Source organism: Aptenodytes patagonicus, chromosome 8, assembly GCF_965638725.1.
Source record: "Aptenodytes patagonicus chromosome 8, bAptPat1.pri.cur, whole genome shotgun sequence".
Lineage (NCBI taxonomy): Eukaryota > Metazoa > Chordata > Aves > Sphenisciformes > Spheniscidae > Aptenodytes > Aptenodytes patagonicus.
In genome coordinates, this window is record NC_134956.1 from 24,115,336 (window position 1) to 24,142,583 (window position 27,248).

Here is a 27,248-nt window from a genome sequence, read left to right on the forward strand (position 1 = left end):
ATGAAGGATAGCACACTCTTGCTCTAATTGTATAAATTCATGCATGTTTTCTGGGTGGGAAGTTACATTTGACTCCATGCCTTGACTTTACTGTAAACAAATTCTCGATGTTTAATACTCAACTAAATAGCTGTTTTCCATAGAGAAAAGCATTCTTGTCACTGGAAATTCCATTAAGTTTTTCAAATCTTTATTATTTTCATACTTGGACACTGTTAACATTGCTTTTGGTTTTTTTAAGTGGATTTTGCTCAGGTTCCTTTCACAGATATCTTCGCTGCTAAAGATTTTCTTTCTGCTGTGCATTTGGCCAGCCGTGCTTCTGGAATTTAATATGCCTAATCAATATTGTTTGTGTGCAGCATTTCAATCCCAGATTCGCATCCCTTGGCATGCATTTCTGTTGCATTGCTAATTTGGTTATGTAGCTGAGCTGAAACCACTTAAAAGCATTTTCCTTGTCAGGGCCTGGAAATGTAATAAGGTCTGTAATCAATGAGAGGGGAGTGAAATAATGAAAAGGACAGTACGTGGATCTTCACAGTCTGGAAGCTCTCTTACCCTGCTGAATTATTTGCAGGATTTCAGTGCTTCCAGTGTAGCTGAGATTTAAAATCGAGGGGCTTTCGTAGATAGCCAAATATAATTCATAGGTTGAGTGGATCAGATGTCAATGGTACAGTTTGGTAATTAGGGAGAGAAACAAAAGAGGGGGGAAAAAGTGTAGATAATTAAATATGCTCATATAGGGGATTATATCTTTGCTTATCTTCAAGCAAATCACTTGTGGACATATTTAGACATTCTTTGTGCTTGTAGAACTTCTGTAAGAAGGTGGTGATCTCTCTGTCCTTATTCATAATTCTGGTCCACCACCTCTCCACTCGAAGAAAAAGGATTGTTTGGGACTGACGGGTATTTGGTGATGTAGGTCAGTTCCTCTTCTGGGTGTCTAATCTTTCAATGAATCAAATATAGAAAATATGCTGCTATAGTGCAGAAATCATAGAAAGTTTTTCTTGTCTTAAACCTTGTTGACTGGTAACAAGTTAATTGAAGTCATTGGGTGTTAACTACACCCTCACTGTTGGATTGGGAGCCATATTGTTGGACTGTATACAGTGTGTATATATATATATACACTGCTTATGTATGCAAAAGTGTGTATATATTTTATCTATATTTAGAAATAAATCCTATATTTATAGAAATATATTTATTATAAAATATTTAATATTTATACTTTAAAGATACATTTAATATTTAAATATTTGTATGTAATATATACATTTATTGAGAGAGAGAGCATGATGTATGTGTATTTCTAGAAAGAGCTGCCAGCACCAGAACTGTGTGAACTTTCTAGATGAAGCCACCTTGAGGGTAGGAGAAGGGGTGAGACGTATGAGCAGAATTGATTGCAAACTGTCTGGATCACTTTGCCAAGTGTGACTTGCGGGAGGGGACTGCAGCTCCACTGTGCCTTTCTTTTACGAGCCGAAAAAAAACTTGAAAAACTTTGCTCATAGGCTGGCTAGAAAATGATTCAGCTTGATAGACAGTGCCCCAAGGGAAGTCAGGCTGGAGGAGACCAGGGCTGCTCCCTGATGACGGCTTTCTGCAAGCCCAGTGCTGCCGTGGAGGGAGGAGGCTCGGGCTGGCTCTGGACAACAGGGTCTGGTGCCGGTAAAGCTGCCGTTCATTAGTGCAGGAGGGAGAGATACAAACATGTTAGCTGAGCAGCAACAGGAGAACGGGCTTCTTGCCTCTCTTAAAAATCATTAGTTCTCACAGTCATTAACAACTTGACTTCCTTTCCTTATTGGTATCAACCAGCTAATTTAAATTCACTCATCCCTATTTCTAATTAAGGATGTTAACAATGGAATTTTCCCTGCTTGTATCCTCCAACCAAGCATTTACTTTGGTTGGAGGTCTCTCAAATATTTACAAGAGATGACTCTGAGGGCTGGTTTCTTGGAGCTCCTGGCAGTACCCAGACCTGCAGGTACTGCAGAAAGGTGATCAAGACCGATGTGAGGTTAGAAAGAAGTGTGATGCTGCAGGTGGAACAAGTGGGATGTGGTGTTGCCACCCTTGGAAAATAATAGATTGCACTTCTGCTGCTTTCATTAATGCAGCTCAGAACACTTCACAAGCAGTAATTACGTTTCATGAAACCCTTCTGAGATAGGTAAGTATAATCACACATTTTGCAGCTGGACAGATTGAATCATGCAGGTGTTACTTGGCCAAGGTGAAACAACAAGTTAGTGGACAATTTCAGAAAAAAAAAAATAAACCAAAGATTCCTGATTCTTAACCTGTTGTGCCTTGCTTTAAGCTCTGAAAGTACTGTTTGGTTTGCTGCTTAATTGCAGAGGCACCCAGTTACCGGTTCACACAACCATAAAAGCAAGAAGGCCACCTTATTGCCTGGTTTTACAGTCACGTTGCCAGGTTACATATTCATCTCAAGTCTGAGAGGGAGGGAATAGTTAAGGCACGAACCTGCCACATAAAATATTTAGATTCACCTTCTTTGTCACTGCTATTGAGTTCTTTTGGCTCTTTGTGGTTTAATTTCTGTGTTCCAATTTTCCATCTGCAGAGTGCCTCCCTTCTCTCAGACTTTTTATGCCTTGGTCTGTTGGATGAGAGGATCTCTGAGGCAGAGGGTTTGTAGTTTCTAACACGCTGGGCGCTGCAGCGATCAAGGAATGACTTTCAAAACACTGCTTTCCCCCCATTGCAGTTAGGATGACATTAAGTGTTTGGATTCCTTAAGTTCTCGCCTGCTAAAATATTTTAAAGGCAATCAGTAGATTCTGAAGGACATTTCAGTCTCTGCAGGTTGGAGAAAAGGGGGGTGCGTAGTTAATGCAAACATACTGAGCTTCCCGAGGTGGTGTTAATAGCAGGCATGTTCGCTCAATTCTCTGGAGTGCCCCTTCGGTTGCATCTGAAGTGATTCTTTCTTCCCTCAACCTGGCTCTGTCTTTCAGTTAGAGACTGGGATTTGCAACAGAAGAAACCATCAGACTTTAAAATACCAGCTGTGCTTTATTTTAAATGCTTTCTTCTTTCAAAGACATAGTTTGGGAGCATATGGAGTCTGGTGTTTTCTCTCTCTAGCATGGTCCCTGTAGATCAGAGTTTCAAGTTTGTGATTATGGTAAATTTGTTTCTCTGGATTATGGTAGAATAACGTGCAAGAAGTGTTGATGATTCTACTATCAAGAAAGAAGGTTTGTTTTGGTTTAGTTAGTAAAACCATAACTCAAAATATTTTATTGTATTGACTAAAACGTGCAGTTTTTTAAATGTGCTCTGAGAGGATTCATTTGTATTTGATCTCAGGAAAATACTGCTCCTTACTGTCCTTCTGTGTGTGTGTGTGTGTTTGTTTTTGATGTGCAGGACAGGAGAGAATTGGCAAAGACTCCCACTATGAGCAGGAGGGGAAGGTCCAGTTCGTGATCGATGCTGTGTACGCCATGGCACACGCGCTCCACCACATGAACAAGGACCTCTGTGCCGACTACCCGGGGGTCTGCCCCGAGATGGAGCACGCGGGAGGCAAAAAGCTGCTCAAGTACATACGCAGCGTTAACTTCAACGGTGAGCTGAGACTGCTTCTTCAGTAGCATATTTACTCCTGTGGCTTTTTTCCATTTAATTTCGAATTTTTTTCATTCAATGCAGAACAAGACCTTTTTTTTTTTTTTAATTATTGTTTCTCTAGAGTTTGTGGCAGATGAGCATGTTATTTATTAACTTGCCTTTTTTTAGCCAAGGCAAACAGGCTACTACTGTCCAAAGACAGAAATCGCTGCTGCTATTTTAGGATACCTTCCAGAAGACTGATTTCCTGTGGGAGAAATAGCTGGATAAAAGCCTGAGCTTGTCTCTGACTAAATATGCCTGTTGAAACCCCAGAAGTTTGTTAGCATAACGCATCATTTTTCTTCTTTATTTATACTGTTTCCTGTACTTGGCAAAAACTAACTGGATGGAAATTCTGGTACCTTGAACCCAGCTTAGCTGCACACTCAAGAGAAGGGAGAGGACAGCTAAAGGGCCAGGTCCACTTGCAGAGCCAGAACTAAGTGGTTTAGACAGAGTAGCTACTCCAATCTTCATTCCTCTAGTGGGACTTCAGAGGAGACGGAACATCCTGAGAATGTGGGTTGGAGAATTTTCTCTTTGTCTGCTTATCATTTATCCACCTACGCTTCCCAAGCGTGGCAGTGACGGTTGTAATACTAGCCCTCCATTTCATACAGTACAACGGGCTTTCATGTATTTTTCTCTTCATTGCAGTGTATGAATATCAGCAAAATTTCCTTGCCTCTATATGTTTTACTCTAATTTTATTAGTTTCATTAACAAACATTCACCTGCAGCCAGCCCAGAAGGCACCAGAGCAGATCGCTTACAGCAGGTAACATTACAGCAACCTAATGTTATTTCCCCTTCATAAACCTTGCTAATGTACTTACCAGAAGGTCTTACTGCTCTTGCCCTAGCTGTGTATAAGAGAGAGATCTGAGATTTAACCAGGAGCCAAAAGTTAGACCTCCAAATCCATATTTAGAACAAATGTAGGGAAGTACTGAAAAAAGATCCTTTTGAAATGTGCAAGGCAGCCAGGGCTGTCGCTGCCTGGGAAGAGGGGTTTGCGTAAGCTTCACGTTCTCGTTGGGCAGCCCAGGGAGGCGTTCCCTGCTGCAATCTACTAATAAACATTTTTATTAATAAACTTAACAAAACCCACACATAGCCAATAGGACCTGAGAGATTTAAAGGTAGGAACACAGACGGTATTTCATGGTCAAACGTGGTCACTTGTGCCAAGGATATTTTTCCTTCCTATATAAATCATCTTATAAACAGCAAGGTGAGTATGAGGAAATTTTAATTTCTTTCCTTGAAGTAAGTGGTGTTAACTACAGCCAAGAGCAAATTTTGAGATGAATGATCTGAGGGGGTCTGGAGAGTTCTACCTTCCTCATTTTGGAAGGTTAATTACAAAGGACAAAGCTCCTGTAGAAGTAGTACAGCATTCATGTACAGTATTGCACTTGGGCCATTTTAGTCCTAGAAAGCAGCTCATACATGGTCATCTATGATCTCCTGACAGTTCTTGTATATAAAGAAGGTGAACGGTCATCTAATAATTTTAATAGAGCTGAGAAATAACTTATGAGAAATTGGGTGTCCAGCTAGTGTTGCCTGGTGTCCAGCTAGTGTTGCCTACTGTCCAGCTCCAAGAATTGGTTTGCACCAACTTTGGTTTCCTTATTTGTATTTCCTTGGTCAGGCTTTTAAAAGATGACCTTTTTCCCCTCCATTTGTGATTGATTTACATGGCCATATGGTGTTTTTCTTTCCTTATATACATAGAACTCATGTCCAGCACAGGGACTGAAGTAGTGGTTTGCTTTTTAGCATGGGAAGGAGAATGGTGGCAAAACTGAGATAGCCAAGAGAAATTAAAAAGGTTTAAAGCTATCTGGGTGTAGGCATTTTCCGTGGGAAAAGAACCAATTCCTTTTAAGGTTCATTATCCAGGGGCAGAGTTTAGCTCTTTCTTATAGTATTCATAGTGCATAACTGCGCATGTGTTGGTGTGCCCAGGCTCCATGTTCAGCTGCGACCCTCCTGGGGCTCGTTCCTCGAGCTATGGAAAGATGCTCTGAAGTCAGTTTCTTCTCGGTATTATATAAAAGTAAATTCCCAGAACTGCTGTGGATTGGTTCAGTCTTCCCAGTGGCGCAGGATAAGCAACCCATTGTATAACTCACCAAATGGAGGAGGCCAGCCTGAAAAATGCAGAGGGGTGAGGGAATGGAAGAAGCAATGAGAGAGGCTTTGGCTGGTTTGGGTGGTGTATTCTTGTTGACAAAGCCTGGGAGCCCCTGGGACATGGGTGCTGGTGCCTATGTGTTCCTCAGCCATCATGTCACGGCTGGGAGGGCAGGGACAGAGGAGTGCGCTGCTGGGCTTGTCAGCTGTCTTGGTTTTAGCCTTGATCTTAACCTGCCCTTCCCTGAGTCACCGGTGCGGCCATGCAAGTCCATCTCATGAAGGTTAGGACTTGGAAAACAATATTTAGTCTATGCTTAAAATCCTGTTCTCCCAGTTTCCTACCTAAATTTGTAGTAAAAACAAAGTAGAGCAGTGGGAGTGCTTTGTCCAAACTGTGTGCCAGAGAGGAAAAACTGTAGCCCATTTTCAAGCATCCTGAGCCCATAAGCTTGAGATCTTCTTTGCATGTAATAGATCATCTTGTCACCGTGCAGTTAAAATCATCCTGTCTGTACCTGCTTTTGGAGTCTTTTCTTCCTTGCAAAGGTAATGACATTCATGCAGAAAGAGCTCAAGCAACACTTCAATGAAGAGAGACTGGATTTGTACTAGGAGCTCAGTATGACTTTTGGTATCGTCACACTACCTTGAGAACACAAAGGCTCAAAATATGGAAAACTTAAAACCCCAAGTGTTCATGCAGTGAGATTCTGAAAATCTCAAAGTGCAAAGTGGTTGTATTTTTGCCAGTGAAAAAGCTAAAGATTCTGTTCCTATCAGCCCTTCAGGTCCTCAAACTGCAGTAAACATGAGCTGAATAATAAACACCTTAGCTAGTTACACCTGTCTAGCACCCTGTCCTTCTGCTGTTAATTCATTCCTCATCTTGTGGTGATTAAGAGATCAAAATCCTACAAATTCAGTCAGATCCTGTCTTTTTTGAGTGCATCCTGCAGGTGAGACGGTGTCACGTACTCTGTGTCTGTGTAGTGAGAAGGCAGCTTATTTGTTGGGAACTGAAGATGAATTAAATTGTCATAGCCTTTGAATGAGCAAGAAACTGCAGTCTAGAGACTAATATCAGTTTCTGAAGTGCTTGCTGGGGCTGAGCAAAATTCTTGCAAATCTTAATAGAAGGAAAAAAAATCCTAAATTATCAAAAAATAACTAAAATCTGTATGTTTTAGTAATTAGAAGATCAAGAAGTCAAATAACAAATAGGATCATTTTTGAAAATACTGTTTCTTCTCTGTAATGAGGTTTTCATACATTACTTTTTATTATTTTCATAAGTGCACAAAGGAACTTGAATTGCAAGTGGAGACTGAAATGCTGTAGCAATTTAAAACAGGACTGACAGGTCCCTACAGACAGATTGTACAAAAAGAGCACCCAAAGCATGCACCAGAGCCCACACAAAGGTTAAAGAAGGCTTGCACTTACTAAGCAGGTCCTTGGCCGGGAGTCCAATTACTCCAACTCCAAAGTCAGGAAACGGGATGCTTCTGCTTGACATATGACCTGGGATGTCAGTTCTTTGTGTTTCTATAGATGTTCGTCTTCCCTACAGATCCCAGACTTTTCACAGCTTTTTTTCTGTATAGTTTTAATGCATAAACGGTGATGTACCTGAAAATAGCAACAGGTGTTTACAGCTGACTATCAAGTATCCGTATCCACACACGAGGTCGATGTCCCAAGGGACTGTGCCTTTAGGGGCCTCTGGAGGTGACCCAGCAGACAATGCTGTATCGTGCAGTGTTGCTGTGGAGTCTGCAGCCCTGTAGCATCCAAGAGCATCCACTGATCTTAAGGATTATTTTAAATGTCAGTGTTAAAAAGCTGTCTGCATGCAGCTACGCAAAGCAACAATTAGCAGTAACCTACAAAAAGTTTTCTTGCTTCTGTAAAACACAAACATTTTTGAGTGATAGTTCCTGATACAGTCTCACTTTAGGACCTCTTAGGTCCATAACAGCACCTATCCTTCACCTTGGCCTTCTGCTTATTGACCCTGTTGTCCACTGCCCACCGCTTGGGCCAGCACCGTCTGCAGGTAACTTGCTCTGGGTGCCCAGCCAGGGGATGGAGAGGCTTGGCTTTACCCCATGCACTGCAGTGGGGTGGCCGTGGCTTAGCCAGCAGGGTTCTGGGCAACATTCCCAATGGCCCATGAAGGTGACCGTAGATATGCTCTTGGCTGATTCCCCTCAGCCTACAGAAGACTTTGAGGCAGCAGAGTTTGCCACAGCACTGTTGACTTTGGCATGGCCGTGATGATGGTGTCTGCTCAGCCTGCCTCTTGACATGCAGACATGGACACTTCTTCATGTCTGTGCTGGAGTTTTGTCAGGATGTGGAGAATCCACAAATGTTTATGTTGCATTTTGGGAGCCTCACTTGAGCTCCTACCCTTTGAATTGTACTTTTTTGTCAGCTCTGATAAAACCGAGCAAAATATACAGCCTTCTAAAAGTCATGATTAGCTAAATCCCATTTACCATTTGTGCTAACTTTCTGAAGGAGCGTAGGAATTACAGCCATTTCTTCTTATTCACTTCAAGTGTTTTCACTGTAAATGTATTCTGGCTACATTAATCTGTAATGACAATTAAATATCTGCCTAGTGCTCATAAGTAAGCAATGAGGGGAGATTTCAGTGGAAGATTTTCTGTACCAGCCTTTGTACTGAATCTCTATCTGATCTCGGAGGGCTGTAGGATAGACAGGAAACAATTTACCAGGGCTAGAATGGAAACTATGTTAATTCACTCCTTCAAATCTTTTTTTCACTCGCTGGAATTCAATGAAGAATGGGCATCATGAAGAAACTATAATCTTAAAGTTCAGTGCTACAACAGTAGAGATTTTTCATTGCTTTAGGGAAAAAAAAGTTACGCAGGAGGAGGAAGCTTTGAATATAGATAAGCTGGAGTATTGTCATAATCTTCAATCTTGACACAATATTACTCTACCCTACTGAAACCTGTTTTAATATGTCTTGAAATAAATGTCACCCTTGAAGTTTTCACCTAGATATCTGAGGAAATGCAATGCTGCTTTGAATTCTTATCTGAGAAAGGGTTCACGTCTAATGACATGGTAATTAAAATGCAGATGTTCCAGTAAGAACTTGCCCGAGGATCAGGAATCGTCTGTCCCATCGCTCAGCTATTGGTGCACCTCCAGGCTGCCAGCTGGCTTTGCTCAGCAGCAGGCGCAAAGGAAGGGTTGTGGGGGTATCTTTGCCTTGTTGCTTGCCCTGCACTTCTTTACCCGCGTTAGTCAGCTTAGTATATGGCAAATAAAGTTAACTCAGGATCCTGATCCTGAACTGTTCCTGACTGAGATACTTTTCAGCCTGTGTCAGTGTCATAGAACCTAAATAAGGGAGTACACAAGGAACAGTCTTCCTATAGCTTAGTCTGTTCTTTTCCATCCCAACTGCATGCTGATTACAGGAATAAGAACATATTGTGGAGGAGGAAGCTATTTCTGGATGCTAGTCAAGATTCACTAGACCTGGGCTGACTTCTGACAGCAGTATCTCTCAGAAGCAGATGGAACATTTTTTTTGGGGGGGGGGGGAATCATTTAGAAGCTCCATTCACAGGAGTGTTTTTCACTAAAGAACTCCCTGAGGAAAGAGACATGGGAGGGAGGCTGGAGGGCAGGAAGAAAAGCCTTTCTGATATTTCTTGCTTTGTGCAAAGCTAGAGTGAAGTAAGGCTGATCTAGTTTTGCTTTGTTTTATTTTTAGTCAGTAGGTTTGGGCAGTGATAATTAATCTCTGGAAGAGGTCTCGGATGATGCCACTGTGTCCTGAAGCATCCGTTTTAGATGGCTGGGGTGATAGATGACCTTTGCCTGAAATGCATTGCCAGACCAAAAGCTCTCAACCGTGACTAAATAAAATAGATACTGTAAAGATTTGGCTCTTGTTGGTTGTTTGGTTGGATTTTGTCTTGTTTTCTTCCCTCAGGCAGTGCTGGCACTCCAGTGATGTTCAACAAAAATGGCGATGCGCCGGGGCGCTACGACATCTTCCAGTACCACACCACCAACACCAGCACCCCAGGCTACCGCCTCATCGGCCAGTGGACAGATGACCTCCAGCTCAACGTGAGTCTATTTTATTCTTTACTTGCACTTTTTTGTCAGGTACAGTCACTAAATGTTTTGGTTTTTGGTTTTTTTTTTCATCCTGCAAAAATTAATAGGGATCTTTACTATTTCTTCGCAGCTACATAATGCTTTTTTTTTTTATGTTATCTTCTTTCACTCTGTCCTGCAACCTTTTCTCTGTACCCTGAGTACCAAAGCTCCTCAGACTAATAGAGACATTAGGTGATCATGCAAATTTTATTACTTTTGTGTGTCTGAAGTCCCTAGTTGCCAACTTGGAAAATGAAGCAGTAACGTATTTTAGTTTGAAACCTATGGGCTTTCATTTGCAGATGCTCTTCAGTTTTTCTAGTTATATTCTTCAGTTTTTCTAGTTTCAGGAAAGCTGAAACTAAGTGTTTTTTGAGTGACTCACTTTTCCGGTGTTACTTTTAAGCACATAGCAAAGAAATCCATATGAATGAGATGGCCTTTTTGTAATGACGCCTAAAGAAAAACAAGCACTTAAGAGCAGGTGATCAAAGACCCCCAAGTTAATTTGATGTTTCCCAGATGAAAAAACCACAACTGGTGGCTGAGAAAGCTGGAGACTTTTTTGTCAACTTCATCTGTACAAGGATGGGCTGTGACAGGTCTCTGGAGATCTGGGTTCAGGCTTCCTGCTTGACTTTCTGCAAGTTGCTTGAGCCTCAAATACATGGAGAAATAGTGCTGGTTTAACCTTAGTTATTTGACTCCTTGTAGATCGTTATTAAAGCACAAAGACAGTGTTTTCAGTTCAGTTTGACTGCTCTTCAGCAATGGAGCCTGAATAAAATCAAGGTATTCCTGAAGTGAAATGCCAGTTGCTTACAAAAGGGTTTTCCTCTCTCAGTCAAAGTCCCCACATGAGGTTATACCAGCTCCCTCTCCTGGCGTCGTCCATCCTTGCTGTGTTACGGCTCCTTCCCTGCCTCTGCTGCTGGCTTTCCTTTGAAAATAGTGTGCAGGGTGAAAGGGAAGGCTGTGTGAGCATGGTCCAGTCCTGACACACGCTCGAGAGGTGGCCAGGGCATACCTGGCACGCAGCGTGTGGTCACAGCGACTGTGGCTTGTGCCTCAGGTCTCTGTGCGTGGACCTGGCATAACGCTTGCTGCACTCGAGGGATGAGACCCATTAATTGTGGGGAGATCTGAGCTACCATTCCACCTATGCAGCGCTTCAGCTGGGCTGCAAGCTGTGGGCTACCTAGGTAGAGCACACCACCATCATTTGGAGTGTAACTGAATGCAGGACTCTCTCTCTCTTTTTATTTTAATGTTTTCATGTCTCTTGTTAAATGAAGTAATTCACGTGGATTACCAAGGGTCCAGTCTTCGAGACTGACCACAATATTTTGCTCTTCTTGAATTTTGGCTCATTTAGATATGCTGTATGCTATTTCAGTGTGTTTTCAACTTTTGATGTTCTATTTAAGGAAAACTATATTAACTTGCAATTTGCAGTTCTTTTAGCAAAAATATTAATATTTTATTAAGTAAATCCTTCTTTATATAAACTACACATCCTGATTCATTAAAATTTAACTTTAAATTAATGGAGCTTGATTTGTACTCCTGTTGTTGTGTTAAATGTTTCCATAAAAAGCACACTTTCCTCACCCTCATATCCTCACAGCTACAGGGTTATATCAGTGGTTGAGATTCTCTCAGTAACTTCCCTTCTCACTTATGGGTCCTAGTTTCTCACACAGGATTAGCATTGCTGTGATAGTTCCTGTTTGTATTTTCTTACGGTAATAGAGAAAATTGTGGATTTTAGAGAAGTCAAGGATACCCTAAAATAACCGAAATAATAGCTACTATTAAATTCATCCCAGGAAAAACTGCCAAAGGCTACAATTTGTTTTCAGTAATTATTGTGGAGTTAACACTTCAGGATATATTTTCCCAATTCTTATTTCTTTAGTACCAACACAAGAGGGGAAACAAAAGAAAGGATGTTTGCCGAGAGTGCTAATTTTAATTTAGAAAATGCTGAAGTGATGCTTTGTTTTCTAAGAGGCTTGTCATCTTGGGCAGGCTCGTTTAGCTCTGTATGTCTGAACTTCCTCAGTTACAAAAGAGAAAAGTTGTTCTGCCCTATTATGCAGGCCGTAACAGTAAGGACACTCCAGATCTCAAAGGCGATAGGTAAATAAGTGCCAAAGACCATCATAGGTGAGTAAATATTTTTCTTCTTTATCATTGTCCTCATTCAAAGAAGGAGCAAGAACATTTTGCCATTTTATTTCCCCGGATGCAGTGCTACCGTTCAGTCTGTCGTCAGTCTAATCTACAATGGTATATGTCACCTTCCCATTCATGGTATTTTGGAGTGAGAGGCAGAAGTAGGGGAGCACAGGGCTCGTTAAACTTGATAGCTGTACCATATTTTTTCATGTAAAATTACAGAATAACTTCTTTTTACATTTCTCTTTCTATTGCATAAGGCAATAGATAGACTGAAGAGATTTTTAACAACCTATTTGCAAGTCTTAAAATATGCTGTATCAGGTTTTTTTTTTTTTGTTGTCATGAGTTTATAAACCTGGGCTTACAAAATGTCTGAGACTGTTTGTATATTTCTTTCAATCCTGATTGCTTCTCCACATTTTTGTATCACCTTTGCTTTTTTATGTCTGGCAGAAATGTTCAGTAAAGGCAGATGTCTGCTCCTTACACGCACAGGAGCCAGACTCTGCTCTCCCTTTAGCAAGTTTGTATGTGAAGTGTCTCCTCTGAGTGCAGTTGACTCACCCTGGATTTACATTTCTGTATCTGAGGTCAGAGTTTGGTCAATAACCAAGAAAATATTTTATGACTTTCCACTGCAGCAAACTTGGGACGTAATGTAGTTTTTGCGTAAGGACAGTATAATCACCAGACTTTCTTTTGCTTGCTTGATGTCACGCAACCCAGCACAGCTTTGCCTAGTACCCAATGCATGATTTAGTAACAATTTTGGCTGTATTTCACAGATATCTACGCAAGGATAAAATGAGCAGATGTCTAATTTTAAATGGCTTGGCCAGTATTCCATGAAAAACTGTTGCAGTGCTTTGTTCTCCCTGCAGTGAAGTTGTGATTACGAGATGCCCACCCACCTCCCATAAGAGGTCATGGAAGAGCACCTCCTGCCTTTCTCTCTTTTATGAAGATTATGTCAAGCTCCGTCAGCCCCTTTTCAGCCCCCTGCATGCAGATTTAGTATGCAATATTTATAGTTCTCGTCTTCCTGCAGTTTGAAATGCTTTGCCCTGAATTTTAGGATCAGAAATTTGGCCAGCTGCATCCCTATTGAAATCCAGTATCATGACCCCCACAGCCTGTTGAATAGCAAAGATACAGCTAATGCAATTAGGCAATAAAACTGTTGACAACAGTAATATTAGCGTCTGAAACCAGGATTGTATTTTACTATGCTAGTGTTGAGGGTACACTCACGTATTACAAGGCAGTTGCATCATTATGAGGAGAGCTATTTTGACTGCATTCAGCCTTAATGATGTGTTTCAAAAGCAAAAAGTGCTAGTGGTGAAAAGGAGGAAATCTACCACGGGGAAAAGGAGGTGTGTGATGTACCAGCTGGTTTTTGGTTGTTTTGCTTTTCAAATAGATAACTTTTTTTTTTACTTTAGCAATAACTAATCTCTAATGCTTGTGCTGTTCAAGCAACAGGAAATAGTGAGGATGACTGTGGGTTAAGAATGAAGGCAGAGTGGCCAGGAGACACAGGTTTTGCTTTCATGCCTTATGTTTCACTTTGAATTTTAGAACGATAATTAATTCTCCATGCTCTGTTTTACCCTGTGTATACCATAGGTCCAGTAACAATAGATGTCGTCTTGACATGTGTGCCTTTATTTGTTAGTCTCTGCAAAGCACTTTGAGGTTGCTCAATAGGAGGCACTATAGGAATGCAAGGAACTGGCTGACCAGCTCTGACACGTGGCTGGCTTCTATGAATGCAATTTCCAATGCTTTGAAGTGCCTGAAAAAAACAGAAACGCTTCTCTCCTGGAGGAACTGCTGTGCCTGAAGGAGAAAGAAATGGATCACTCCTAGAGGAACTGCAGGTTCTCATGGGAAATTTGGTGATATTGCTTCTCTTTCTCTATATAGAGTTAACTCAGCAGGTCCCAGGTTTATTATGTTTTCACATCCAAACATCTACAAGCATCCCTGAACTGTCAAAATCCAAAAATAAAGAAAACAATCCCTGTGAAATTGTTGAATCTTATTTTTCCAGGGATTTGTCTTCTGCATACCCTATCGCAGCAGCGTTCTCCATCACGTTCCCTGTGACTCGTTCCCATAGTTGTCTCCACAACTTCCCTGCAGTGCCTGAACTCCCTCCCACACCCCTATGTCATTTGCTGTCCAAGCATCAGCCTGTATTGTGGCTGTCTTTGAACTACACATATGCCAACTGGTTGGCTGGCCGGCCGAACCAAAAGGGTGAGAGAGATGCTCAGTGCTGGTGGATCTTTCTTCTGACTATCCACTGAGTTTTACCAATCCTGCAGACACATCCTTCAGAAATCTCTGCTTGTAGCAAATGTGCTTCAAATTGGCCAGCAAGTTCAAAAGCTATTAGGAAGAAAGTTGGTACAGACAGATGGATGGGCAGACAGAACATGCATATGTTCCACTTCCTTCAAGTTTTCTTCTAAAATGATAGCAAAATTTAGAAGTTTCCAACAGTTATGCAGAATGAAAAGTAAAGTAAAGCTAGTCTTGCTGTTAATAATTTTTGTTAAAATTGTGAATTATGCAAAAGTGTTGCCCAGCAAGTAGACTGCTATTGGATTTGGACAAGTAGGCATACCAGTTCAATCTCTTGTATCGCTGAAGTGAGCAGCAGACTTGCATTTGACTGAAAAGCCAGAGTTTTGGCCTTTTCTTCCATCTCTACCCTGTTTTCCTGTTTCATACTGACAAGCTTTTAGGGGTCATTAAAAGGCTGAGCTCGTTTCAAGTTTTCAGTTTGAGTAGCTTAGTCCTGGTTTGGATGTGTCGGCACTGCCGAGGCTGAGCCGTGAGCAGGCAGGAGACCTGTCCATGCTCCTGCGTACGGACACTAGCTGCTTTCTGTTGTTGGGGTGTTGAGACCCCGCGATGGACCGGAGGTCTTGACTGAATACCAAGGCGGCAGCTCTCCATGGGGGAAGTGCTCTCGCCTCCGTTGTGTGGTGGAGCCCCCAGCTGAGGTGTGGTGTTCATCTTGCACTGTCCCTCTGCAACTTGCAATGTGATGGCAGACATGACGCCCTGTTTCACCTTCACCTTCATCTTGGTGAGTAGTGAAGTGGTTACAGGAGACCTATTTATTTGCCATTAGAGAGGGATATCTTCCTAGAGCAAGCTAATGTGTTTGTTGGTTTTTTTTTCCCAGTTTGATTGTCTAATTAATGCTGTACTTCTAGCCTATTAGTGTCCGCATAGGGTGCATCATGTTGTTTTAATTGCATTAGCATCTCCAACTTGTCAAATGCGCTCTTCCAGCTCAGTGTTACGGCTCATAAAGGTGCCACCAGGCACTCGGGTGCTGATCAGACGTTGCAGCACATTTTCAGGATGGCTGAAGAAGGTGTGTCCTCGACTGTGGGTGGAAAACAAGATGTCCTGTCCGTTATTACACTGTAGAGATTTCAAGTAGCTCTTACTTGAAACATGTTTCATTTCCAAAGCATCAGACAGGGTTAACTGTAAGCTCCAGATAAAATTAAAACATTTCTCTAATTAATTTGTTTGCAAACAGAAACAAATACATATTCAAGATGCCTAAACATACTGTGTGCAGAGATAAACAAAAAATCTGTATTGTTTCATAGATGCGCCCTTGAATTGTAAATTGTTTAGTTGCATGAAGCAGTGTACAGCTTGAAACATGACTGCCGCTTAAATGGAGCCTTTTGCATGCAGAGTCGGGAAGGCTGGCTGCTTAGCAATTCCGTACGCTTTTATTAATTTCCTCCGGCAATAAGTGATATATTTCTGCAATCTTTCTAAACAAGTGCTTAGAAGATTAATAGTATTGATAATTATCAATATGGTTCCATAAAAACGTATGTTACATAGCTCTAACGCCCCTTATAATTCCTGGCTCGTGTTATGCGGTGCGAAGGAAATATCTGTGTACTTATTAATAACTCCCTTCTCCTTGGGGAAATAGCTATATTATGTTGTTTTCTTCACTGTAGGTTCAGGCCAGTATTTTAGAGGAATGTGAAAAATGGAAAAAAAAGTCTTGCTTTAAAAAAGTAACATTCCTGTACCTCAGAGTCTCTGGTCTTGGAGCAAACAGAGCGCGTATAGCTTGAGGGTCAGCTTTCACCCTAGAGGATGAGGAGCCATCGCTGACCCTGACGGCAGGCAGGGACACTTTCAATGCAAGTCCTTGACAGAGAGAATGATGCAGCTTCCATGCTGCAATTCCTTTTTGCCCAAAAATAGAAATATATTAAATGACTTCATAATCACTCTGCAATTTATGCAGATTCTGCACACTTCAACACCTACTGAATCCGGGCTCAGACTAATCTATTTACATGCCATAAACATCTCTGTTATAGAATTTGGAAATAAACTTTATGAATAGCAAGCTAAGGAAAAGAGTAATTAAATGTCTAACCTTCTGGCAAGAGACCTTATACGTACCTGACTTCTTTTGGTAAAATATTCAGAACAGCAATTAGATCCAAGCAACTATTCAGCGCAGTTTGATGCTCAGGAATATTCTGCCAACAGATGGTATTTTTCTAAAATAATGTGCTCAAATTTATTTCTGTTCATTGTTTTTTGGTTTTGTTGTTGGGTTTTGGTTGTGTTTTTTTTTCTTGGGGGTAGAGCATGTTCAGAGCAGATGGATTTTTTTTTTTTTTTTTTCAGAATATTTTGCAGCAAAAGGTAAATCTTTCTGGAGCATATGTAAACTTCAGTTTATTTGAAAGCCTGGGATTTCCCCAGTTTCTGGTGGAAGGAGAGCGAAAGGGCACGTATCTGGCCAATTAGAAGTTTTTGCTTCAAATAGCAAGGGATGAGAGAATTTCACCACAATGACCATAGGGTTGTTTTGGGGTTTTTTAGACACTTCTTTTAAAAGAACATATTTGACCTAGTATTCGGAAGTATTTTATCTGAAATTTAAAAATAGAAATTTTACCTTTCCCAACTTAGAAAATTTCAGCTTAAACAATTTCACCTTAGTGAAGTTGTGTGTAACTGAAAGCACAATTATTGATAGCATTATCAGTTCTAGCTCCTATATGCATGTGATGTATAATCACAAAACCCCTATTTGCAAATATGTATAAAAAAATATGTGTGTTTACATGCCTTTATATGTGTGTGTATGGATGGATGTATATACATGCACAGACCTTTGCAATATATAACCCTTAAGATTTCTATTGGTTTGCAACCTCTGAGTAAGCTCAAAATCACAGTTCAAAGACTACATCAAGATAGATAAAAATTGGTATCAATTTCCTTTCTCATTTCAGTTATTGTCACATAAAGTGGCCCTTCTAGTGTCATTTCTTATTCCTGTTACAGACTGTAATGAGTAGCTGTTTCAAAGATAATACATCTATATTACAACCTGGACCCTGAAATCTTGTGAGCTGATGGGTTGACAGGAGGTATGCATTATTCAGGTGTTAGACAGTCTCATTAAACAAATTCAGCAAATGAGGTTAAGGTGTTAATTTAAAATTAAGATTTTAAGTATTAAGCGTGATTAGGATGTTTTGTTTTCATATGTCAGTGCAGAACCTTGAGCTTTCAGCTGATGCAGCCACTTGTTGAAAATTACCACAGTTTACATTTTTAATTAAATTGGCTAAACCCTTAGATTTGATTAGCTGTACATTACAGCATATTTGCATACATGGAGATGTAGTTGTATCCAGAAGTAACTGGGTTGCTGATAGCTGAAAAAATATGAATTATTTTAGCCACTGTTGCCTCGTTGACATTTTCGGAAAGTAACTTAATCCGGGCTATTTCTTTCCCATGGAAATGCTGCTCCTGGTGAACTGCAACTGCTGCTGCCTCTGGTCCTCAACTGGGGCTATGTCCAAGTGCAATGGCATTCCTCTTCTCAAGGCACTCTTTGGAAATGTTATTCTGCCCCAAAATAACTAGTTTTATGGTACGTGAAAAAAGTTCTGGGCTGCTTCTTCAGGCATTTACACCCCACTGAGATGAATTAAACTTACCTGAAGCCCCTCTCCCCTGTGGCACTGTTACTGACACTGCATCTTCTGCTCCCCCTGACCCTGGTCCTGTCCCTCCACCCCCTTTTTAGTGTCACATCAAGTGGTCACCGGGTGACACGCGGCGACAGGCTCACTCCTGGGGCCGTGGGTGCCTGGCTCTTTGGGAATTATCTCACAGCACAAACACCGCTAAATGCAAAGTCCTTCCAGAAAGGTCTACAGCCTGTTTGCCAAGCTCTTTGCCATAGATGGGCGTTTCTGAGCTCAGTCTCCACTATGCCATCAGCCAAATTAGAAACTTAAAGGTAAATAACTACATCAGTGTGTTACTAAAATACATCCCGATTACATGTTTTGGCTAGTGAGTTACCATGCCCAACATGTCAATAGCTATAACGTATATTATAATAACAGGCATTTGTTTATTTTGTTCTGTCATTAGATTCTGTAATCTTTCATTGCTCATGTCAGCCATGACCGGCATGAACACCTTTCATTATCTTAACTTGCAGAATTAACTTTCAGCCAACTGGAAGGGAATTTTTCAAACCACTGGCCCGCTGAATGACCATATGCTAATTCCTTAGTCCTCCATCAGGTCTCCAAAATGTGTGCTAACAGGCAGCAGGACTGAAATCACGTAGGTCCTGCTCACAAGCTGTGATTACAGCCTGACTTGGTAAGTGCTCTTGGAATAAAACTGATGTGGTTTGTAGTGCCGCAGATGGTTTTGACGCATTAGGTTTAGAAACGGCTGCTGTATATAATTTCTATTCAGATAAGGGCACAACCTCAAAATACATGATAGTAACCATGTGAATCGAGCAGCACTTCTTCTGTACCACAGAAGAGAGCTAAACCAGTCATTGCGAATCATCAATAAATGCAGATAATCTCATTTGTACCTGTGCTTTCTTTGAAAAAAGTCTCAGGTAGTGCATATTGTAATCCAGAGAATCTCAGAGTGTGTCTCAAAGTGTCCTTCAATACACTTGTGCCAGACACTTAGCATGTAATGCCAAATTAAACCAAAAAATCTTGGGAGCAGCATGATGTTGACTGCATTAACATCTGCATATATGTAATAGGAAGCTGAGGGGCACGTAACACTGGCAAATAGTTGGCATGTGTGCTGTGGCAGCTGGTACCTGGGTGGTAGTCCTGTGCAGTCGTCCTGCAGCAAGGTCTTGTATGAAGTGAATCGGAAATCCTGCCAGGGTGGCATTTTTTGCTATGGGGAAAGTAACTTAGAGAATTCAAACGTTAGGCAGCTTTGGTAAGGCTGGGTGTGAACAGCATAACAGAACCATCAGTAGAGCAAGTACCCACAGCTGTCAGTCACCGACCTCCGCAGAATTAAAAAATAATCCACAAAGAGAAGAGCCAGACCAGTGTGGACCCCTTTCCTGTCTGTTACTTGCCACACTTGAAAATCATGAAAACTGTATTTTTTAAAAAAAAAGAAATGTTATTCAGTGAGTTGAACTTTCTATATAGATTTTCACTATATCAAAAGAGGAAGGCAATAGTTAAATCTTACACCTCACTCTGTAAACTAGCTCAGACTTGGAATTAAAGATGTGAAATGTCATTTCCTCTTTGTTACTGACCCATTTTGCCTGGGTGGTAATGTATACCACGTGAGCTGTGCTACCTTAGGCAAAGCAAAGTGAATTAAGCTATATCAGCTTTTGGCAACTCTGAGCATCGGTATAATTTTCCTCCAGGTCTGAGAATGTCACAAGGTAAAACGTTTGTAGGGATATAAATGCTAGGAGAAACCAGGCTGAGAGAATATCTAAGATGTATTACATATCTTTTCAAAGGTAGGAGAAAAACAGAAATGTAAGGAGCTCATAAAAGCTATAATGAAAAACAAATTACGTAGCAGAAGACTTGGTGACTTCAGCATTTGCTTCATCCTGTGTTGTTCTCTTAAATGGCCACGAGCCTGTAGGCAGGCAGACTTGTGCTCTGAGAATAAGTAACATAAGAAATAGAAGGTCAAAAAATAAATCACTGTTTTTAAAATAGGTAATGTTTTTGCTCCTGCATATCTTGCCTCAGTCTTTAACAGGCAGACCAGTTATCCTCAGGGTACTCGGCCCCCCCGAGCTGGAAGACAGGGACGGCGAGCAGGATGAACCCCCCGTAATCCAGGAGGAAGCAGTCAATGACCTGCTACGCCACCTGGACGCTCACAAGTCTATGGGGCCGGATGGGATCCACCCGAGAGTGCTGAGGGAGCTGGCGGAGGTGCTCGCCAAGCCGCTCTCCATCATTTATCAGCAGTCCTGGTTAACGGGGGAGGTCCCGGATGACTGGAGGCTTGCCAATGTGACGCCCATCTACAAGAAGGGCCGGAAGGAGGATCCGGGGAACTACAGGCCTGTCAGCCTGACCTCGGTGCCGGGGAAGATTATGGAGCGGCTCATCTTGAGGGCGCTCACAAGGCATGAGCAGGACAACCAGGGGATCAGGCCCAGCCAGCACGGGTTCGTGAGAGGCAGGTCCTGCTTGACCAACCTGATCTCCTTCTATGACCAGGTGACCCGCCTAGTGGATGAGGGAAAGGCTGTGGATGTGGTCTACCTGGACTTCAGCAAGGCCTTTGACACTGTCTCCCACAGCATTCTCCTCGAGAAGCTGGCGGCTCACGGCTTAGACAGGTGGACTCTGCGCTGGGTCAAAAACTGGCTGGACGGCCGGGCCCAGAGAGTTGTGGTGAATGGAGTTCAATCCAGTTGGCGGCCGGTCACGAGCGGTGTTCCCCAGGGCTCAGTTTTGGGGCTGGTCTTGTTCAATATCTTTATCGATGATCTGGATGAGGGGATCGAGTGCACCCTCAGTCAGTTTGCAGACGACACCAAGTTGGGCGGGAGTGTTGATCTGCTCGAGGGTAGGAAGGCTCTGCAGAGGGACCTGGACAGGCTGGATCGATGGGCCCAGGCCAACTGTATGAGGTTCAACAAGGACAAGTGCCGGGTCCTGCATTTCGGCCACAACAACCCCATGCAGCGCTACAGGCTTGGGGAAGAGTGGCTGGAAAGCTGCCTGTTGGAAAAGGACCTGGGGGTGCTGGTTGACAGCTGGCTGAACATGAGCCGGCAGTGTGCCCAGGCGGCCAAGAAGGCCAATGGCATCCTGGCCTGTATCAGAAATGGTGTGGCCAGCAGGAGTAGGGAAGTGATGGTGCCCCTGTACTCGGCGCTGGTGAGGCCGCACCTCGAATACTGTGTTCAGTTTTGGGCCCCTCACTACAAGAAGGACGTTGAGGTGCTGGAGCGTGTCCAGAGAAGGGCAACGAGGCTGGTGAAGGCTCTGGAGAACAAGTCTGATGAGGAGCGGCTGAGGGAACTGGGGTTGTTCAGCCTGGAGAAGAGGAGGCTGAGGGGAGACCTCATCGCTCTCTACAACTCCCTGAAAGGAGGTTGTAGCGAGGTGGGGGTCGGTCTCTTCTCCCAAGGAACAAGCGATAGGACGAGAGGAAACGGCCTCAAGTTGTGCCAGGGGAGGTTTAGATTGGACGTGAGGAAAAATTTCTTTACTGAAAGAGTGGTTAAACATTGGAACAGGCTGCCCAGGGAAGTGGTGGAGTCCCCATCCCTGGAGGTATTTAAAAGACGTGTAGATGAGGCGCTGAGGGACATGGTTTAGTGGGCCTGGTGGTGTTGGGTCGATGGTTGGACTCAATGATCTTTGAGGTCTTTTCCAACCTTAATGATTCTATGATTCTATGATCACTTCTTAAATCCTTTTTTGTAAGGCTAATGTATTTTTGTCAGCAAATATATTCAAGAGCAAATAATTATCCATAAAATATCCCAGCGAAGTAACAGGTTTGGTTGCTTTTGGTAGGAGTAATAATGTCAGTTTGTGTGTTATTGAGGGTGTAATATTCTTCTTTTAATACCTGAAAACGGAAAGATGCTTTTCAATGACAGACGTGCTTTGTTGTGTTTGGAGAAGTTCACCCAGCTATGCAGAGAAAAACACTACATTTGTGCAACAAAGCTGTTCCGCTCACCAAGCGGCTACTCTTCCACCGCTCAGACTAGAAAGCAGGATATGACAACTTGTCCAACAGCACGTGAACGCTCAGCATTTTGCAATTACCTGTCAGGCAATCCAGTAGAAAACTCAGGTTTCTAGTTAGATCCACTGTGGTCCTTAGCTGTGGTTTTGCCAAACTTTTCCATCCTTCTCCCCCCTTGTGTCAGTCCAGCAGGACCCCCCATAACTCCTGCTGGAGAGCTGCAGCATCGGTTAGCTCTGACCGTGCGTTGCAGCTGCTTCGTCACCCTCAGTCACAGGTGAAGGAGGGCTGCTTTCTGTTGTGGGTAATCTCCAGTGGCATAGAGACGCTGTACCAGCTTTTATGTTTGCATCTCATCCTTGCCCTGCAAAAGGAAGTTTGATGGAAAATATTGTTTCTGTTTAAGTCCATGAATTGCAGGCTGAAAGTACACGGAGATGTGTGATTAGATGGTAGGCAACAGCAAGCCAAGGCTGTGCATGGAAAAGAGGGAGAATCTAAGAAGTATCAGCAAAATAGTGATTTAATTTCTGCTTCTAGATCAAATGCATTTAAGTTTTGTCTTTTCCTTTTCAAAATAAGCATAATCTTTTGTCCTGGAGGGTAGTGGTAGGTGGTATGGAGGTTCATGTCTAGCGAGCCCAGCGGGGCAGCCACCGAGACACTTGTCGTGTTTCTTTCTTTGATGTCTCCTTTCTTATCCGCTTTATATTTCCTCCTGCAGTTTGTCTGGTGTGGTAGAAGGTGTTTGTTCAATATCCTTGTCTCTGCGAGTTGTGAGTGCCAGGCGTTCCCCTTCCAGAGGTCGGGATGCAGCTGGGGGCTGGTGGGGACCCATGGGGACGGACCGCAGACAGAGCATGCACTTTGCACTGCGAGGCACACGGAAGGCTGGTTGTTCTAGCAAAATCTTCCAGGGAGGTGCAAATTGACGATGCATCCTGACACAAAGAGCAAAAAAAGTTTTATTATTGGGCTTGTATGCAGAGGACGACTGAAATACACAGTGGTTTCTGTTGAGATGTTCATGTTTAGAGAATTGAGGCACGCTTTCCATGTGCAAAACCTGGAAGTTAGAGTAGTGAGCAGGATTACAGGCTTTTGGACTTTACCTGCCTGAGATTTGAGTTTGGCAGATCCTCAGCAGGTGTGGGCTGGCATCCTCCAGTCACGCCAGTAGGCCTGTAACTATTAACAGCAGCCAAAGGCTTGCTTGTTTGTCTCCATTTTTATTTATCAGATTTGCATGTAAAATATTTTAATGTATTGTATTAACAGATGTGGGAACTATTGGCTTAAAGCTATTTTTGTAGGTCCAAAACACAATCCAGCTGTGTTTTGCAAGATGAAATTTTGCTACCATACAGATGCAAGTGCCAAGGATAGTAGAGTAGAAATGAGGATGACTGCATAATATTGCGCCTGTTTGCTTTAGAGGGGAGAAAGAAATCCCATAAAGGGTATTTAAAAAGCTCTGCACACGTCAGGACCATGTGAACAGTCCTTAGCGTTTCCAACATTTAAGCAAAGCATAAAGGTTCCTGACAGAGAACATGTATTGAATGGGTCAAAAATAATCACTTTTTAAATGTCCTTGAATACTGATTTCTGTAGAAAATTGATGTGGTTTGCAGCAAGACTATAATATCAGATATATAGCGTGCATGTTAATGTGTCTCAAGTTAATCGTTCACATGATAGGCAATAATGGCCCCAAATAAACAGCTGCAAAGGGTCTTTAGCCTGCTTTTAAAACTTGAGGGGAAGCCTTTATTTGCTTTGTTTTCCTTTTTTATTTGTTTCTTCTTCCACTAATCTGAAAATGTACATTTTATATGAAAACGCTGTGTTAAATGATTCCCATGAAACAACCTTGTTTACTTGTTAATTGCACCTTCTAACGGTGTGGAGGATATGTATTTGACCATTAGAAGTAGCATCCAATCATCTGGCTCCCAATGGTAACTATAATGAGATATTTTGCAATGCCTGTCCTTTGGACTGGCTGGTGAAGGATAGTGCAGACTTAAACCTCCCTTTGCAAAAGCAGATCTTGGGTCTCTTTTCCTCTCAAAAATACAACTGGCAAAGGTGGTACAGGCTTTTCTCCTCGATCACCGTTACATGAGGTTTGAGTTCATTCAGGACGTGGGAGCTTTACACATGGTCCCCCCTCACCCGGGGGCAAATCCCATCTCCCCGCTGCCAGAGGTTCCCTGCGAGAGGGGAGCGCGCCAGGAGGCTCTCCACGATTTTACTGAGCGCATTACCCTGTTCGTGGGGAGGAAAATTCACTGCCCTGGAAGGAAGGTGCACAACTGGGAGTATGTCTTACAGTTACATATTTAGGGTGCTCAACTGGAGGGAATAAGATACCAGTTCCAGTCCTTCTTTTGTTTTTCAAAGAGATGGAAAGGGGTAGTGGGGGGCTGGGAGGGAGGCAAAGTGTTGTGTGGTGTTATTGCTTTAGTATGCAAAAATGTGATGAGGCACAAAATTCCTTAGCTTTGCAAGGTTAATTTAAAAAAAAAAGCTCTGAATTTTTCTGCAGAATTTTAGTGGAATTTCGACTAGACCAATATCACTATTGTTTTAGGCAGGGTGTGATTGGAGCGCCAGTATTAATTTAGATATTAAATCCATGGAATGGTCTTCAATTTCAACCTACGCTGATGGGTTTTTCCATTTTTGTCTGTCTACCTGCTGCGACATGCCAGTTCTGTGCCGACCAAACCAGTGTCCTGTGCCACTTTCGGAGCAGAAGCAGCTGCCAGCATCAGCCCTTGGCCACCTTCCCCTGCAGCAACCGCCCGTCACAACCACATCACTTTCCTCTTCCTCTCTCTGCTCGGTTTCAGCGAGACGAGACTGCGGCGTTGATGGAAGACTGGCCCCAAGTGCAGTATAATTAAAGTCCCATCAGCCACCCCTAATTTTCTGTGTACCATCTACAGTTCTTTTAGGGACCGATCGACTGAGTAAAACCTGAACAAGATAATTTAATAGTATTAATAACGCTGCAGCAATCCAATTAGGGCCTAAATGAGTTAGGTACTGAGTTTCACTCAGAATTTTGTATTTCTTTCATCTTGCTTCCCCGGCCTGTGTGTCATTATGCCATGCACGCTAGACATGATGAGAAAATTACAGTACCATTTATGCTGATTCTTTAAAAAGGGAAAACCGGGACCAAATAATTTGACTAGCAAATACTGGTCTTTGAATCAGCTTGGGAATTAGTAGGATAAATAAACTAAAGCATTTTGAGTTGGCAGGCACTTCAAGATAAATGCTATCCAAATTACACCCATGCCATTTGGTACATCTCTAGTTATTACCCTTTCTGTTTTGAAAGTAGTATATCAGATTTGGCAGATGTATTCCTTTTTCACAATCGTAAATAACAGAAAAAAAGAAGTTATTAGCTCATAAGCAGAGATAAACAAACATAAAGGGCTAATCCTTTTCTAAAAACTTGGGTAAGGTCAACTCATGGCTATACCATGAAAAATAACTCAGAAAAGGAGTTTTCAGGAGAAAAATCAGAATTCCTGGATTTGCTTCTAGATATGCCATTGTCATCCAGGCTTGTTATTTAGGACTTAAACTTGCCAATTGTTGAGTATTATGAACGTGTTAGAAACAAGCATTTGAACATTTGGTTTTGACTGCTTCAATGCGTGAGCAATTGCTTTGCCCTAATGTTGAGCTATATTTTAGGTGCTTTGGTACTGTGGATTGCGGGTTTCTTGTCATCCTGCACAACGAAACCTTTCCGTCTCGATGCTGTAGGACAGGCACTGAGCGAGTACAGAACTACAGATATGTGGGAAGTTCTGGTAGAGTCAGCGAGCACATGCTAACAACTGCACGCTGATGGCTTTGGCCTCTCATCTCGCTGTACCATGGCTCTATTATACCCGATGGTTTCCTTCATCCTATTTATCATGTACTTCTGCATTTGTGTACCACTCTGAGATCTTTGGATGGAAAACAGCATGGGAGTCAGCTGGACCGTTTTAGAGTTCTCTGTTAGGAGTCATACAAAAGATAGCCTTGTCTAATTATTTACCGTATGCCTCATGACATTTAAGTTTCTTACTTATATTCTAGCTGCAATATGGGTATATTTGAAATAAGATACACGCAAACATGTCCAACCATCCTAAAAAGCAGAAGAAACTGAAGATCTGAAATACCTTTGATTGAAGGGAACTTTGTTAAGGCTCATTCCACTAGAATAGTAAAATATTGAACAGTTTTTCTTATACAAGTGTGTAACTGGGCCACCTCACTTTGAAATGAAATCTTTCATCTTTTCCCGTCTTGTTTTGCATTGCAGCGTATGTGAATCCTGTTGCAATCAGACCACTCCTATTGAGATCCTGGTGTTTGCTGTGTGCGGGATGGTTGGGGACACAACGCAGTCCGGTGCTTCACCTCTCTAATAGCAGATGCTGAGTGCTGGGCAGACCCAGAGGCGGGTTAAATGGCAGTGCCACGGTCATTTGGGCACAGTGACCTGTTGTTGGTGTGAAGGAGCATGTTCCTCACTGCAGGCTGTTCTTGTTCATCAGAGGGGCCAGGCTTCACTTTCAGCTGTGTTTCACTGAAGATCGTGACACTAAAGGACAAGCCAGCTTATGCCAAAAAGCATTAAATGCTTGAGAGGGGTGTCCAAGCTACTATTTCCATAGGTCTGCTTTCATTGTCCCATTTAGTAGCCAGACAAGCTGTAAAATGCTCCTTTAATTAAGCATAATTTTATCTCCTGATATATGACAAGAGAAACATCAGGAGTTGGCAAAAGTGCAGGTTATGAGTGGGATGAGCGGACGTTTTTTTCAGTCTGAAATTGTGGTGTATGAGTTCTGCCAGTGACACCTCCTCCGAGCTTTGCCAAGTGGCACAAACGCCTTGCTCCTGGTCCCGTCTGCTGAAAACATACAGCACTTTAAAAGGGCTTGATATTGTTTAATGGACTACTTTACGTAAATTCCTATGAATATATGTGTAGACATGTCTGCTCTAAA

General features: G+C 42.3%; 1 protein-coding gene across 3 annotated transcripts in view; it reads left to right on the plus strand.

The window, feature by feature from the left end:
* The window catches only part of GRM7 (glutamate metabotropic receptor 7), a 317,851-nt gene that overhangs the window by 210,145 nt on the left and 80,458 nt on the right, over window positions 1-27,248 (plus strand). For all 3 annotated transcript variants that reach the window (XM_076346707.1, XM_076346708.1, XM_076346709.1), the window contains 2 exons: window positions 3,421-3,621; window positions 9,794-9,933. In XM_076346707.1, the coding sequence (XP_076202822.1) occupies window positions 3,421-3,621; window positions 9,794-9,933 (341 nt within the window). The remainder of the gene's footprint in view (window positions 1-3,420; window positions 3,622-9,793; window positions 9,934-27,248) is intronic.